A 15694-nucleotide genomic window follows, 5' to 3' on the forward strand; every position below is an offset into this window, starting at 1 on the left:
CTCCTCCTTGGTCTTTTTCTGTGCCTTTCCCACCTCTCCTTCGTAAACCTTCTATAGGAAGCACACATCAGGGGCTCCAAATGAACAGCCTACACTGATAATGGCAGCCCTGGATTATAAGTGTATTCTCTGTAAACAGAATGGATAAAAAGACATAAGATGACATCTCAGTTACTGTTCACACAGTGCTCACACAGGTCCTAAACCCAGGGGACTGGTACAAGCTGCTTTGGGGGAACAGAAGAAAATAAAGCTCTAGACTCTCTCCATCCCACCTCCAGCATCTCCAGTCTAAAACATACGGTACATTCCCTTGCAAATAATCTGTACAACAGATCATGGGGCTGAGAATAGGAAAAGTGGCTTGGGGGAGAATTTCAAGAGGACAGGTGAGAAGTGGGAGGGGGTTGCTACAAGTCGTGGTTAGAGGATGCTACTACTATTGGTGGAGAGGTTTTGTCACTGTGTGCTTATTGATACTACAGTATGTTATTTGCACCGCATGGTAGTATATTTGTTGGTGAGGCTGGTGAGGGCCATGTAGAAAAAGTTTGAGAAGCCCTGCTCTAGAAAATATGATCGACAAACGTATCACTGGAAATGATGCTTTCAATAAAAACAAACATTCTTTGCATAATAAAAAATAGGAAACTTTTCTTTAAAAAAAGATGGCACATTTATTGCTACATAAATGTTATATACATATTGTGTTTCTGTTACACTGACAGAAAAAAATTTGAACTTTTGCTGCTGGTTGAAAGTTTTATCAACAATACGTTGAGTTTGACACAGGGTACAAATCTGCAATAGACCAACAATGAAAACTGTAGAACAAGATGATCAGCAATTCATCTTGGACAAGTAGCTCTTACAATACTCCATAGGTACTACACGGTATGCTAGGACCCTACTATGCTCTTAAAATGCTATTGTAAATTTCTGATATTAATGAACAGGTTATGGTAAATAACCCTACATTTTTACTACCTAATATAGTAAAATAAAGTAAGAAACTTTTTACTGAAAACTTTTTCGATTTCAAAAATCTAGAAAGAGTAATATTTAGAATTCAAGAAATTTTCTTACAAGATTATTGTATAAAAGACTAACTACAGTGAAAAATAAGCCAAATGTTTTTTTCTTTCTATTTTATGAAGGAAAGCTTCTGGGCGTACTGCAAAGTCTAATATAGCCACAAATAAAAGGGAAAAAAAAAAGAGAAAAGAAACAAAGCATAGAAAAGAGAGGAAAAAAAAAGGCCAGGCAGTGGCACATGATTACTCTCACATGTCAAAAGCAACAATGTCTGTTGATAAATACTGAAATAAAGAACAAGGCCACAGATCTAGTCCCATGATTGGATGCAAGTATCAGCAAAAGGTAAGATCCACTAACTTCACTAACTCCTTCACTTTGTAAGGGACCATTGAAATGTTATTTTTTCATCAAAAGAAAAAAAATATACATATATATTTTGTTCTGTGCAGAATCAGTTACATCTGGGAAAAACCTTTGTTCAAACCAGGACCCAACTTTTTGTATGAATTTCTTTTCTCCATGCTCATGGTGGAAGACTGATTGGGTGGAAGTTCAAAGGAATCTATAAGGTTGGCGAGAGGATTTTGCAGGAACAGAATAAATAACTGCTCAATGGGTTACATTCTAACACAGTTGCAGAACGTAAACTTTTTTTTTTTTTTTTTTTTTTTTAAGATGTTGACTGTTGCTTTTATGTTCCACAATACCATATAAGATTTGTTCATGCAATCAGCCTAATTACTGCTTGACAAGTCTCCCTTGTGCTTACTTATAGCTTTCTGCTCTACAGATACTGTATGGGAAAGTTCTACTATAGCACTCTTGCCCCCAAATATGTTTTTCTTTCCTATGAAGCCTAGAATAGAATAGAATATCGACAGAACAATTTTCATATCAAAACATTGCTTTAGTCTTCAATCTTCATTTCATGAGTCAAAGCATGGAGTTTAACATGGGAAGATACCTATGACCATAACTGTTCAGATTACCAGAGACCATAATTAAAATAATAAAAAAGTAAAGAAAAACAAGAAAACAAAAAGCTATACCACGGAATATCTTCCATTAATTGGAAAACACTATGTGAATGGCAAAAGAAAAGGAAATGACAAAAAGGCCATTTCCCTTCCTTCGTTAAGACACTAATAGGTATGCTGGGAATGCTAAAGGGTCACAGGTCGCCACTGTTTATATTCTCTTAAAGAGAACAGTTCTAACAAATGCTGGCATCAACTGAAATCTTTATCACTTTCAGCCCAACTTTTCCCTTTTTTTTTTTTTTTCTTTTTTATACGTAGACCTTTACAACAGTTCCTTAACAATAAATAAAATTTGTAGATACAATGCATTTGTCAATTCAGTTTAGGCACAAGGCAGCTTCCACAAGGTGTGGAGAAAGTAGGACAGTCTGATTGTGCAGGAACGACACACTGAAACAATAAGATATGTTCAGAAATGGGCTGAAATTCTAGCAGATTTCAACTTCTGATGCAGGTGTTCCACATTTGCTTTCATCGTTATATTGCATTTTGGGCATCTTGATTCAAGTCCCCTCTCTTCGTTTGCTCATTATCCTGTCAGATTTGTGTCGTCAAAGTTAGTTGTCTGTGTCCTTGTGATGAAAAGGTCACCTTCTATATCCTATTCATAGTGTGAGTCCTGAAACAGACAATGAGAAGGTTCAATACACACAGTTTAAAAATTTGCTTCCATCAATGATATTAGAAATAAATACAAGACACCACAGCGACATAGTTTGTAGAATATCTAGTTTCCAGTGTGTATAAGCGTCTGCAACTGTTTATCTGATATATGATATGACCAAAAGTTAGCAATTCTAGCATTTAGTAGTATTTTTCATTTACCCTGACCACCATGCTGGATCAATAGTGTAACTATCATTTTAACAAACTTCTGACACGTCAGAAGTTTGTATGGTTAGAGGTTCAGAAGCTGAGAACCTTGCAGACTGCTAGAACGAAGGGGACTTTGTCCCTTCATCTCCGTTCTAAACAGCCAATACAAGTGGTCTATGCTATAATAGAAACCTATGAGACTTTGGCTATATGGAACTGCCAGCATTCCCTAGGCTTCCATTATAATTCTGTAGACTGCTTGTATTAGCAGTTTATAGCGGAGAAAAAGGGGCCCCTTTGTTCTAGTGATCGGCAAAGTCTTAACACCCGGACCCTAACTGATACAAACTTCTGACATGTCACTATACCAAATATGTTTTGTTTACATTTTCTATTTGGAAAATAGGAAAAGGGAGGTGATTTGAACTTTGAGGGTTTTTTTTATACTTTTGAAAACCTTTTTATATTTTTTTCATGCTTTTTTAAGTCCTAATCAGATTATAAACAGTGATACCATGGCTGTATCCATGATTTCCCAGACTCCCTAGGGCTGCAGCCAACTTCTTCAGCCACTAGTATTCGAATGCTGAATGATTGGACTCAAGCATGCTCAAGCTGCAGAGAATCAAAAAAACAAAATACAAGTCCTGCGGCTGTTACACGTAACTATTATCGGCCTTACTTGGTAGCGGATATGCATGATGCTGGATGATCGCGGTCTTTCAACTGCTGAAAAATCCCGATCATGCCAGCAACGGTCCGCTACTCATCTCTAAGTGAAATAGGAGTGGCGGTAGCAGACTGCTGCTGACTTTAATGGTGCTCAAACAATCTAAGGATTGTTCGGGCAGCCTCTCCAGCTGCAACCTATACGTGTAATAACATAGGAAGCATGTGTTTAACAAGTGAGAAGATTCCCCCAGTAAACCATGCCGTGTATTACAGCCTCAAGGGATAATCTCCAGGATGACATACTATACTGCACAGAGTCTGTGGAGAAAAATGGCACTGCTTTTTTTTTTTTTTTGGGGGGGGGGGGGGGGGGGGGGGGGCAATCGAGGTAAATCTAGGGCAATCGAGGGAAATTATGTTTTGTTTTTTTATACCCTGGACAAATCATTTAGGATACACACAAACTTTAGAAGCTAATGAGACCCAAATGAAATTTGCACATCTGCTCAATGGTCAAATTCTACCTTATGGTACATAAGGTTTTATTTAATCATGGTTAGGCTCACCTGGCTGATGTTTACATATGACCCATAGGGTTGGTAGTATCAGTAAGCCCAGGATGAGTTCCCGGATGTGCAGTTGGTGGTTCTGCCGATACGGCAGAGACTTTTTCTTCTTCCCTTCTCTTAAGGCAGGCTGCTTTGGGGTTTAGATTCCGCTCTGCAGTAAGGAAAAAAAACACACACCATTTTAGTCCATATGACATATGAAGTTGTAATTTAAAGTTTTAGGATGTAAACATTGCTTGTGTATCCCTAATGAGAAGTCTGTATGATACCAAAAATCTGGAAAACAACTCACCTCTGACTTGCTGCTCTAGATTCAGAATAACTGCTACAGCCTGATGAAGAATAAGCAGTTTTGTCTGTGGTTTTTCACTCTTTAAATGTAATTGACACATGCGTCCAAGTTCTTTAAAAGCTTCATTTATGTCTCTGACACGCAATCTTTCCCTTGCATTATTTGCCATCCTCCTTTCCCTTTCTCTTTCCAGCTTTTGTTCAGGATTTAAGTCTTCGTCTTCATTAATACTGCTGTGGTAAGGAAAAGTGAAAAAAATTATTTGAATGTGTTGCATAGCAGCGATACAGAACAACCAACCTAGTACATATAAATGGCCTGCATTGGCTGATTACACCAAAACCCCACATTTTATATAGAGTCGTTAAAAAACATGACTTTAATCAGAAATCAATGACTACTGTTTCATTCAGCTGAGTACATCATAATGTTCGCAAAGCAACATTACACCAGTCCAGATGGTGACTTCAGAGAATGCCAATTTAAAATTTTAATAGAATTTACAATGTATTAATTATGTTTCCTTGTAGTCAGGCAGTCTTCTTAATAACCCTACTGGGAGCACCAGCAGCTTGAGAAAGCTTTTCTCCTCACAACCTAAGCACATCTATAGTTGTTTGCAAGTCCACATGGGGATTTATTGGATTTCTCTTCAACTTCCATTTTTACAAAATATCCTTCCTGGCATAGAAAGCACCAGTATGCTTTTAAAGAAGTAGGCCACTCCACAATCACAATATGTTAAAATAGTATGCTTTAGCCTGTCCCCTCTATGTTGACAAGCAAAGTCTAAAGGCCCTATTACTCAAAGCGATTATCAGCCGTTATGGCCAATAATCGCTATGTGTAATAGTAATGTTAATAGGCAATGATCAACCAACGTGCATGATGTTGGCTGATCGGTTTTTCAACATATTGAAAGACCAACGATGCAGATAGCATTGATCTGCTGCCATCACCCCTTGAAACAGGAGCGGCGACAGCAGACCACTGCTATCTTCTATGGGCTGCCGGACGATCTAATGATCACCCGGGCAGCCCCCCTGCAGCTTACCTGCTCGCGGTCAGTGGGTGTAATAGCACCAGCAGCGAGCGGGGTATAAGAAGCAAGCAAGCTCTGATTTGACATGTCAATTCTTTGAGCGGAGAAGGTGTGCAAGGCAGAGGCAGGCGGGGGGGGGGGGGGGGGGGGGGCTCCTCCCCACAATTCTGCCTGTTTTACTCAGTGTGAACATATCCTTAGGGTGGCGGAAGTCCTGCCACGGGATTACGTCTGCCTCAGAGTGTCATATCTCAATGGGAGAGTGCGCGCTCCTCCGCTCAAAGTAGTGACATGTTACTTCTTCGAGCGGAGAGTGGCAGCAGCGGAGGAGCGCGCGCCCTCTCACTCACAGCAGGACACCGAGCACGGTGGGATTCCGCCGCGGAGAGGTCTGCCGTATTTGCTCAGTGTGAACATACCCTTACAGTTCCACAAATGTAAACAGAAGCCATAATTTCTAAAGAAGCTTCTCAATGTTTAATGTAGTTTGGCCGACCACATTTTGGTTTTAACTTGTTCATTATTGATTACCTTACATTACATTACATTACCTTGTTCTACCTCTTGAGGTTTTTAAGTCACTTTGAGATGTTTCATCATCCGATTTCATGTCATCTGATGTGCCAAGATCATGTAGATTTTCATCTTTTTCTTTACGCTCAGCCTTCACTTCTATAAGGGGTGGCATAATGGGTTGGTTTGTCAATCCAGCAGACAATGCTACCACAGAAGTAAAATGATATGAATAAGGTCGAATTGTACATGGGAGGTTTTAAATTATAAATGGATTCATGAAAAGGTCACATAAAGGCTATGTTAACACACTTAAATAAAGGTAAAATATGTCCGTAATTTTGAAGTAAAAGTACTGCAGAATGTTTAATATAATGATACACTATAATAATAACTATAGAATAATTGGTTATGACTGTCAAAATACTTTACATGCTCATTATTAATCACCCGATTTAGCTAAAAACTGTTTTTTTCCCCACATATATTATTTTAATAGGTAAAGTCAACTTTTAGAAGTATTATTTATTTACTGAAATGCTTTAATTTCATGTAAAAAAATGACAACTCTGCCTTATCTCAAGTCATCATCTAAGCTCAGTCACGATAAAAAAACAAAAAAACAAACGCTGCACCTGGCAGCTATTGAAGTACTGGGAAGGGTTTACACATGGTGAGGGACTTGTGTGGTACTGGATGCCTTTAAGTATACCAATGCTTATTAGAGTTAAAGGGGCACTCTAGCTGTATGATGATCAGATGCAATGACAGCTCTAATTACGGAACAGTCTTCTAAAACTGCCACTTTGCCGAACAAACAAAATGTTTATATAACAAAGGGTAAGACCATGATGTATGTTACCTCTGTAATTGTCTTGGGGTTTGTGGTTTATTTCTGTGCTTGAAGCAGAGACTGTGCTGGACAGAGCTGCATGGTCATTGTTGAGTGTTACAGACTCTTCTCTCTGATTCCCCAACTAAAGCAGTGACAGAACACACAATTGTAATTATTCAGCGGTAACCACATGACAGGAGAACAAGACATCACGGCTGTTAAATTAAATATGTATTATTTGGGGGGGGGGGGGTTAGATCTAATGAAATAAATAATTTCAGCACAGTAATGGAAACACATCGTGCAGCTGTGCTTTTCAGCACTCACAATACAGAAGTCACTGCTTAACATTCAGATGCATCACATTCATATTGATCTACTCTAAATGCATTACAAAATCAATGAGTATTCACATCAGTGCAGTACACTATTTATAGTCTTAGCCCCTAATAATATCAGATATTCAACTTCTTTCTGCTTATTGTAATTAGTATAAATATATATCTTTATAAACAGATATACATTCCCCCAAATAAGCTATAACATTTAGGCCTCATTCACAAATTTAATAGTTTTCTTTAGGATCGTATTTTGTCTGCAATTGTTGCCCTCAATCCCCCCAAATTTTTCTGGTGTGCATCCGTAATCTGTAATTTTACCTAAAAAGTGGAAAGATTAAAAGTAGGAAGTTAAAAAGGTGGAAACGGTCAAAATGACGGGGATCTGTCATTTTTGCAGAGGGTACAGATGTTACTTCAGTACCGTCTGCAAATTACAGACACTTCCATAGACTTCTATGGGTGAATCCATGCCGCAACTATGGTTTACAGATCTGTAAAACTACGGACAGTGTAAACAGCCCAATAGAATGGTCTCTAAATTTGTCTGCAATTGTGGATCCACAATTATGGAAAAACGTATGAATTGTGGTCATCTTATTTCCCTCTGTTTGCTGTCTTTGAGTACTTAAATCCCAATCAAATATGTAAATTAGTCTGCTTGGAACCCTGGGGGTGTTCCCTGGCCCTGCTGTCCCCCTAGACGATTCATACATCCCTGTACGTATGCACATTTATGTATGCATAACAGCCAAGTCTCTTGGAAAGAGTAGGAGTGGACGTACAAGCTAGTGGGCAGGACAGTGCACTGAGGGGCCAGGGAACTCCTCCAGTGCACAAAATTGACTAATTTATTGGCTTCAGATCTAACTACTCAAAAATGGCATTATGGAGGGAAATAAGACCTGCACCGTAATCAGCAACTCTCCCACTACAAGTACATAACAGGTTCGCATGTACGAATCTGCTGATTGTTTCCCTTTAAAACACATTTCCTTGTGCTTCCAAAACAACTCTAACCCATCAAGGCAGAGACTTTACAAGATCTCTGAAGCCTTCCTGTAGTATGTGGCATATGCAGTTGATCCTCTATGTTCTGTAAAAGTTGTGAGGTGAGTCTACATTGATTGGACTTGTTTCACAGAATATTCCACAGATTAGGATCAGTGGAATGTGGAATCCTCAGCAATTTATGCAATGTGGAATAACACATTTTCTTGCAAAAAATGTTCAGGTGTGTGGAATATGTCAAACAAATACCCACATAATACCCAGGGCAAAATGTATCCCTGAAGAACATTGCCTAAAGAATAATACTGCCATATCAGAGCACACTAGCTAGTCTGTTACCCATACACATTGAGCCCATGATTCTGCCACCAGTTTGCAATTTACCCCAATCCTAAAGATTACCTGCCAGGGGAAAATAAAAACATTTTTTTGTCTACCAATATAGTAATACAAATCTGAACACTCATAAAATGAAAAGGGCAATACAGACGTTTATATAATTTCTAAGCAAAACAGTAAAGTTAAATCTTCCCATTACGTCATCTCACCCAAAGAGCATGCAAGCTTAATCAAATTAGCACAACTTCCTTTCTGTCCATCTGTAACTAGATTCCACTTGCAAATGTTACTTGCATGTTTCCTGAAGAATGTAACTTTTGGAGCCACTGTTGTCCTTTTTAACTTGCACTAAGCCCCTCGCTTTGTTCTGTTCTTTCAACGCCTCTAGTGTCAATCTCACTTGCTGAGCTTCACAATACCCAAAGGGTTAAAGCCATTAAGATGGCAATGTCCACACACAACAGGTGTACAAACAGTCCTTTGTCTGGGGAGAGTGGCCTTCTCAGCAAGGCCTGATAGGATGGCGTTTTAATTGTACGGCCCATTAGCATACAGCTGACAGTCTGCTTTGGAGTACAGAAGTCTGTTGCTTGAGCAGCCCTTGTATACATTTCAGCAATTAGAGCCTTCCTAATAAACCAGACTACAACAAACACTGCTACGCCAGCTTTTCCACTGCTCATAGGTTCTACAGTTATTTTCACAGGAAGCCAACCAGCTTTAATAAGTAACCTTAGAATGCAACAAAAATACCCTTGTCTGAGCAGTTCCATCACAGGGGGCAGGCACAGATTACACAAGCACTCGGTGAATGCATTCAGATTACGATAATGCTTATTAAAATGACCACCACCAACATGGCAACTGTAGGGAAATCTTTGATCCCTGCTAAATTTTCATGGTAAACAATATAAAATGTGTGGAGGAAATCATAAGACAGTATAAGCTAACAACAATAATGACATATTGCGCCAATTTATTGCACAGCAATTGGCATAGCTAGTTACCAATTATTATTATTTTTTTTTTTTTTTACACTGATAATCAATAGCTGTGTTGGAAAATGTAGGGCTGCATAAGCCCAGGCCCCGGCAGAGTCACAAATCAGTAACGCTGCTAAATGCAGAGCTAGCAATACTGGGCTTCCTCAATGTCTCGTACTGCCCTGACATAGCCATTGGTAATACCAAAAACGAAAAAATCCAACAGCACCTTGGAGATACTCCGATAAAGGACCAAAAATAAAGGATGCACGCAGGTAGGCTCACAATCCTTCAGAAAAAAGGAATTCCCACAGCATCCACGATGAAATAGTTGTGTTTATTCACACATCAAGGTACACAAATATGCAACGTTCTGACCTAGTGGCCTTTGTAAAGCAGGCCAGTAGGCCGAAATGTTGCATTTTTGTGTACCCTGATGTGTGAACAGACACACCTATTTCATTGTGGATGCTGTGAGAATTCCTTTTTTCTATAGCCATTGGTAATGTCAGGGGTGTTACTGCTGCCAGTTAAAAGGAAATAGAAAAATAATTTAACTATTAAAAAAAAGTAAAATAAATAAACAACCTTTTAAAAACTCACATTACCTGACTACTTTGAACACCTACTAGAAAAATTTTGTGGTCCTGGGGGTGGGCTACCTATGCTCATGTCCCCAACTGTGGTTTGCTTAGCAGTGGGAGTTGTGAGTAAGGCTGGATTCCCACTTTCCGTGTTTGCTCTATGGAGCACGGACGACAAATTCCTGAACTGGACTGCTTCCCCGGGTGGTATTATGTATAAATATCATGCCAGGAGCGGGAAAACAGTTTGAATCTCTGTGGCACTGTAATGACAGGGCTGTGCAAGTCACTAAAGTGCTGTGGAGTTACAAACAGTTTCCCCATACCGATACATCATGCCGTGCGCTGAAAAAGTCCAGTACAGGGATTCACAGTCTGTGCTCCATGGACCGAACACTAAACGTGTGAATTCAGTGTTCGGTCCTAAGCAACAAACATGCTCATAAAGGGCAGTGGACAGGGAGCACATTACGCTAGTTTCTATCATGCTACCAGCTTTACCCTTTTCACTTGCACTGAAAAGAATTTTGCTAATTTTTTAAGATGCCGCTAGAATTTAGCACAACTCCCAATAAAATGCAATGACTTTAAAATATTGTACATACAGTTTTGGAATGGTGTAGCTTCACAGATTTGTACATATTCAGATTGGATTCTTATCTTTACCAAAAAAAAACAAAAACCCTCACAATGTACTTCTTATGACTTCCTGTTAAAAATAAAAAAGGCTTGTGCAAACTAAAAGGGGAATAAATGTTGCTCAGTTCCTGCCATTTTAGTTCAAAACTCTTACGTGAAACGACAAAAAAAAAAAAAGCTTCGCATCTTTAGATACGTTGCCAGGAATACCACTTACATGGCTATCACAAATCATACAAGAGATTTCTAATTGCTTACCCGAACAAGTCTTTTATAATATGTGGTCAGATTTTATAGACTTGATATGTTGTGGTTCATGTAGTTCCTAGTGGGTTGCCACATAGGACTGCAGGTAAGATGAAGTCCCAATATTAATTTGTCCTTCACCAAAACCTTTGTTATTGCTCGCAAATAACCCTTTTTTTATTTTGAAGAACAAACAACTCCAGGATACCAATCACTCTGGTTACTGTGCATACACAAACTCAGGTCACACATATTATTTTCATACTACTCTGGTTACTGTGCATACATAAACCCAGGTCACATGTTATTTTCATACTACAGAATTAAACTGTGGAAGCAAAATAATTGTGAAATCCACTTTCATTTATTCCTACTTTTCCCTCTTTCATTCTGTTCCCATGCCTTTAACAAAGATGGAATGAATTATTTTACACTGCTTTGGGATTAATCTAAAATTGTTTCCTTTCCAGTGTTACTTCCACTACAGCTGTGCTCTGTCCCTTTTCATTTTTGTGAGGGTTAGAAGGGGACGGGGGAAAGGGGGGGGGGGGTAGGAGGCTGAGTTAAAAATTTTAGGCCTGCACAAACCAACATTCGCATTCAAGCTGCATACTGCCAGCATCTGCTATTGAAGTCTAGTTCCAATTTACAATAAACAGCTTTTCCAGACCAGAACGCTTGAAATTCAGTCCCTCTTGACTGCTTTTCCTATTCAATCTCTCTGCACAGTATTTCAAGGAGAAAAATGTTCTGCCAATTATTACACATCTGGAAAAAATGCATGTATAAGCTAAAATATACTCTGCAGAAAGTGTCTGCTCTCAGCGCATGGCAAAGCAGGATTTTATGGGCCACTGACAAGGTCAGAGTGTGCAAGCTATTCATTTTTCTTCTTCACTTCTACCTAAATGTGCACCTCAAATCTGAAATTAGTAGCAGGTGTCCCCACTTAATCCTGTTAGTGTGTCTAAAAAGATTACAATGCCAGCTATTAATAAACCTAATGCAATCCAAAACTATTTTAAATTTTCTTCTCTGTTTTCACAGTAGTTAGACATTATACTTGACAAGATCACCCACATTTATGCTAAAATACCAAAAGGCTGGACTTACCATTGATGTCTGTCTACTGTTTGGTACAAGTCCAGCTGTCCCGTAATTTGAAGTCAGGCTTACAATGGGTCCATTGTGTGCTGGCCCCAGTATACTGTGTATATCAGCGGGCATGCTTGTGGAAGGTCCTACTGCATGGTTCCGCAGAACGTGTATTGCATCATCAAGCCGATCTAGACGATCCTCCATTCGAGACTGCTGAAACGGCAATTGCCAATTGTTATTATACTTAAATTACATTTTCTACTATACACCACCCTAACTATCCAGCAATGTCATGCCAAGCATCATAAATATAAGCAACAAATGAAAGAAATTAAACACTATCCTGACAAACTACACTCGCTGCCTGTTTACAATAGAAGTAGTTTAGTAGGCAACAATAGAGATTTTTCCTACATTATACACCATCAGGGAAAGACAAAAGAAAATCTATTCATGCTATAACATGCAAATGATAGCCAAGATCATTACCATTTTCTCTATAGGTGTGTGTAAATGACAATAAGTAATGAAGGAAGAGTATTTACTGTATTGTTTTACTCATCTTTAGAGGAGAAATCTTTTCACAGTACACGGCCCGTTATGGGGCTGTGCAAGGATGCAGACAAGCGCTGATCAGCAAGATTGGTGCTTGCTTGCAGTGCCTTCAAAAGGCTTTATTAGTCGCCCTGCGTTTATTTAAATATTATGCTGTCGGCAGCAGCTATGATATAAGATGTATTTTAGCATAGGCCAAAAGATGAGATCAGCAGAGGATTGGGCTTTTTTTTTCCTTAGCTGATTCATGATTCTTTTATACAGCCCAATTAATGATTTCTAGCAACGCTCCTTGTCGATAATCTGCCACTGTAAAAGGCCCCTAAAGCTCTGTTAAAATAGCATTCTTGTTTTATGTTTAGCATACACACAGAAACAGCAAACTTCTGAGATTGGCCATGCCCTGTTGCATATATCGCCCACTGGCTCCCAAGTAGAAGAAACACACACCACTCACTATATGTGCCTTTGCAAGATGCCTCATATTGTTTTTTATTAAAGCTGGTGGTTTGTAGTTATGATGGTTGTAATTATGAGTTATGGTTGTAATGGCAGAACAAAACACTTCATAGACTTAGCCTAAAAACACTCCCAAACTTATGATTTAAATGTAACAACATAAAAGCTTACAGAATGTTGTACGACACCAAATTACATAACATTACTGAAACACAAGCAAGCCCTGAACACAAACGGTTGGAGCTGGGGAGCCTGGTGTATAACTGGCTTGTTGTCTAGGTCCTTCTCCTGGTCTGTAACAATACAATACTTAGAACCACAGATATCATTTGGTTCAGATTTCTAAAAGGTTTTATAAAATGCTTTTAGTGTTAGTAGCACTCCAGAGGTATGAAGGTAGTGCATTATAATGCTGGGTTCCTGGGTAAATGGTACATAAATTAACCTCTAATATCATTAATCCAGCACAGAGTTCAGCAACTGATGAGAATACAATACTGTTCTCTGGTGTAACTAGTCATCATACATGGTTAATATTATGTGATGGGCTGCTATATGAGCATTTTTTTCTGCTTTATTTGCAGTCCAACCTTTTGCTACAATATATACTCTCAGGATAACTAAACATGGAGCTAATTTCCCTATGGCTAGTCCATATTTTTTTTTATTCCATAGAATGTCCATATTTTTTCTATAACCACAGCCAGTTGTTGACGTCAATGATAAATGAGTTGGCAAAGTTCAGTAACATAATTTCAACAAGCATCTCCTCCCCTGAGCAGAGCGATCATTAGTGTTCACTAAAGCTATATGGCCAATTCCCCAGCATAAGGCTGTATTTTAGTGACATGAAAAACAGAATTCTTTAATATTTACTAAAATGTATACATGTTGCAACATTGTGCTTTCATATAGTTATACATTTACTTGCTTATACTTACAACATATGCTTAGGTACACATATATTATGCATGCAGTTATTAGAACACACAAAACTGTTGCAAAATCTGGTGTTAAGTATAACAAATCTGTAACATGCAAGGCTTAGGAAAAGAAAACTGTAAAAGGAAAGCATGGTCACAAAAGAAAAGGCACCAGCTAAAGAGAAATACTACTACCTCACAGACATCCTTTAAGAAGGACATAGCATCTTGCAAATGCTCTTGTAGTTGCTGCTCAACCCGATTTTTCTGGCAAAGTCAAGACAGAACAAGAAGCAGAGCAAAAGTTATGATTATTAAAGGGTAGAAGAGGAAATAAGTGAAGTGTGAATCTGCTTAAAATGTTAGTCAAGTTAATGCAGAAGTCTGTAGAGAAATGCAATGTAAAACTCTTCATGGGCTATAAAAGAGTGTAAACAAATTAAAAGGAATCCTGACTCCCTATTAAGGCATACTTTTCTACAGTGCCCTGTCCAAACACTCAAAGCAAATAGGCCAAAGTTTTGGGAATGTATTACTCAAGAATATGATCTGTCCCTAGGACAAGTAAAACGTAATGCTATTAACAATAGTTAATGCTAAGATAAAGATTTTTAATGGGGTGATGTGTTAAAGCAGGATAGAAGATTTACACATACTGACACACTGTTGATGAATCTGGTGGATCGAATGCTAGATCAGATTGCAAAAGTAGTGAAGATAATTAAACAGACAGTATAATTTTCTGAATTGTAGTGCTGGTACTCCACAGATATAAGGGGTGACCAGAACACCCATTTTTCATAACACTATACACTGATAAATTTGTCCCAATCAGTCTGGAATATTTAAGATTTTACACAGATAATAATGTGACTGCTCATAACATGCAGATAAACTTCATTGGGTGCATATAGGTTATTGAGAAGGATTAGTAAAATTTGAAATATTAATTGGGAAGTCTATTTTAGTTGTATGGAGCGTAGGGTGGTTAGATGGCATTTCACATGCCAGTTTCTCTTCCCCCTATAACTTTAGCATAACACCTTCACTTCTATTAACTCATGCTCTATTAAAACCCGCCCTCTTGCTACAAATTGGCTGTGGCTTTCTGGAAGGACACGGGTCTCTCATAACAGTCATTTAGCAGCAGCTGTCTCTCAAATAGAGGCTTTGACGACCAGAGAACAGATGGTGACAGACACACCCTATATGTTTTATATTGTTCACTCAAACCAGGCCATTTGCTTCTAAGAATTTATCTGTAACATCATACGGTTGATTTCCTCACTGAATGGACAGCTATGAAAAATGTAAGAACTTTTAAGAGCACAGTTTGTGTATGATAACAATGCAATTTCTCTTACCAGGGAGTGGAGTGAATTTTCATAGCTGGGAGAAGAAGGTGTTTGCCCACCTTGCCTAGACCATTGGTTGGCAACTAGAAAAAACAACAAAAAACAAATAGGTATTCGAGATTGACAACAAGTTCTGAAAAGAACATCAAATTCCTATGAGCAATAATTTTTACATAAAAAAATTAAGAAAAAACAAACAAGCATTTCACTAAAAGTGAAAAAACAAAACCTGGTGTTTAATAAAAACAGTGGTGTTCCGAATATTAGCACAAAAGTTAATACTATATCATCTGTAAAACATTAACGTTATGTTAGCTCCTAACCTTATGTTAATGTACAAGCTCCTA

At 38.4% G+C, this 15694-nt stretch overlaps 1 protein-coding gene across 7 annotated transcripts in view; it reads right to left on the bottom strand.

Moving 5' to 3' along the window:
• Positions 1-658: 658 nt before the first annotated feature.
• Positions 659-15694, bottom strand: part of TCF12 (transcription factor 12) — a 169792-nt gene continuing 154756 nt past the window's right edge. For 2 of the 7 annotated variants that reach the window (XM_069982362.1, XM_069982403.1), the window contains 8 exons: positions 15357-15430; positions 14188-14259; positions 12071-12268; positions 6845-6959; positions 6021-6189; positions 4428-4660; positions 4133-4286; positions 659-2697 (listed from right to left, as the gene is read on the bottom strand). In XM_069982362.1, the coding sequence (XP_069838463.1) occupies positions 4144-4286; positions 4428-4660; positions 6021-6189; positions 6845-6959; positions 12071-12268; positions 14188-14259; positions 15357-15430 (1004 nt within the window). In that variant the 3' untranslated portion in view covers positions 659-2697; positions 4133-4143. The remainder of the gene's footprint in view (positions 2698-4132; positions 4287-4427; positions 4661-6020; positions 6190-6844; positions 6960-12070; positions 12269-14187; positions 14260-15356; positions 15431-15694) is intronic. The other 5 variants (XM_069982387.1, XM_069982413.1, XM_069982372.1 and 2 more) reach the window with 4 other exon arrangements.

The sequence above is a fragment of the Dendropsophus ebraccatus genome, chromosome 1, assembly GCF_027789765.1.
Source record: "Dendropsophus ebraccatus isolate aDenEbr1 chromosome 1, aDenEbr1.pat, whole genome shotgun sequence".
In the NCBI taxonomy this organism is placed as follows: domain Eukaryota; kingdom Metazoa; phylum Chordata; class Amphibia; order Anura; family Hylidae; genus Dendropsophus; species Dendropsophus ebraccatus.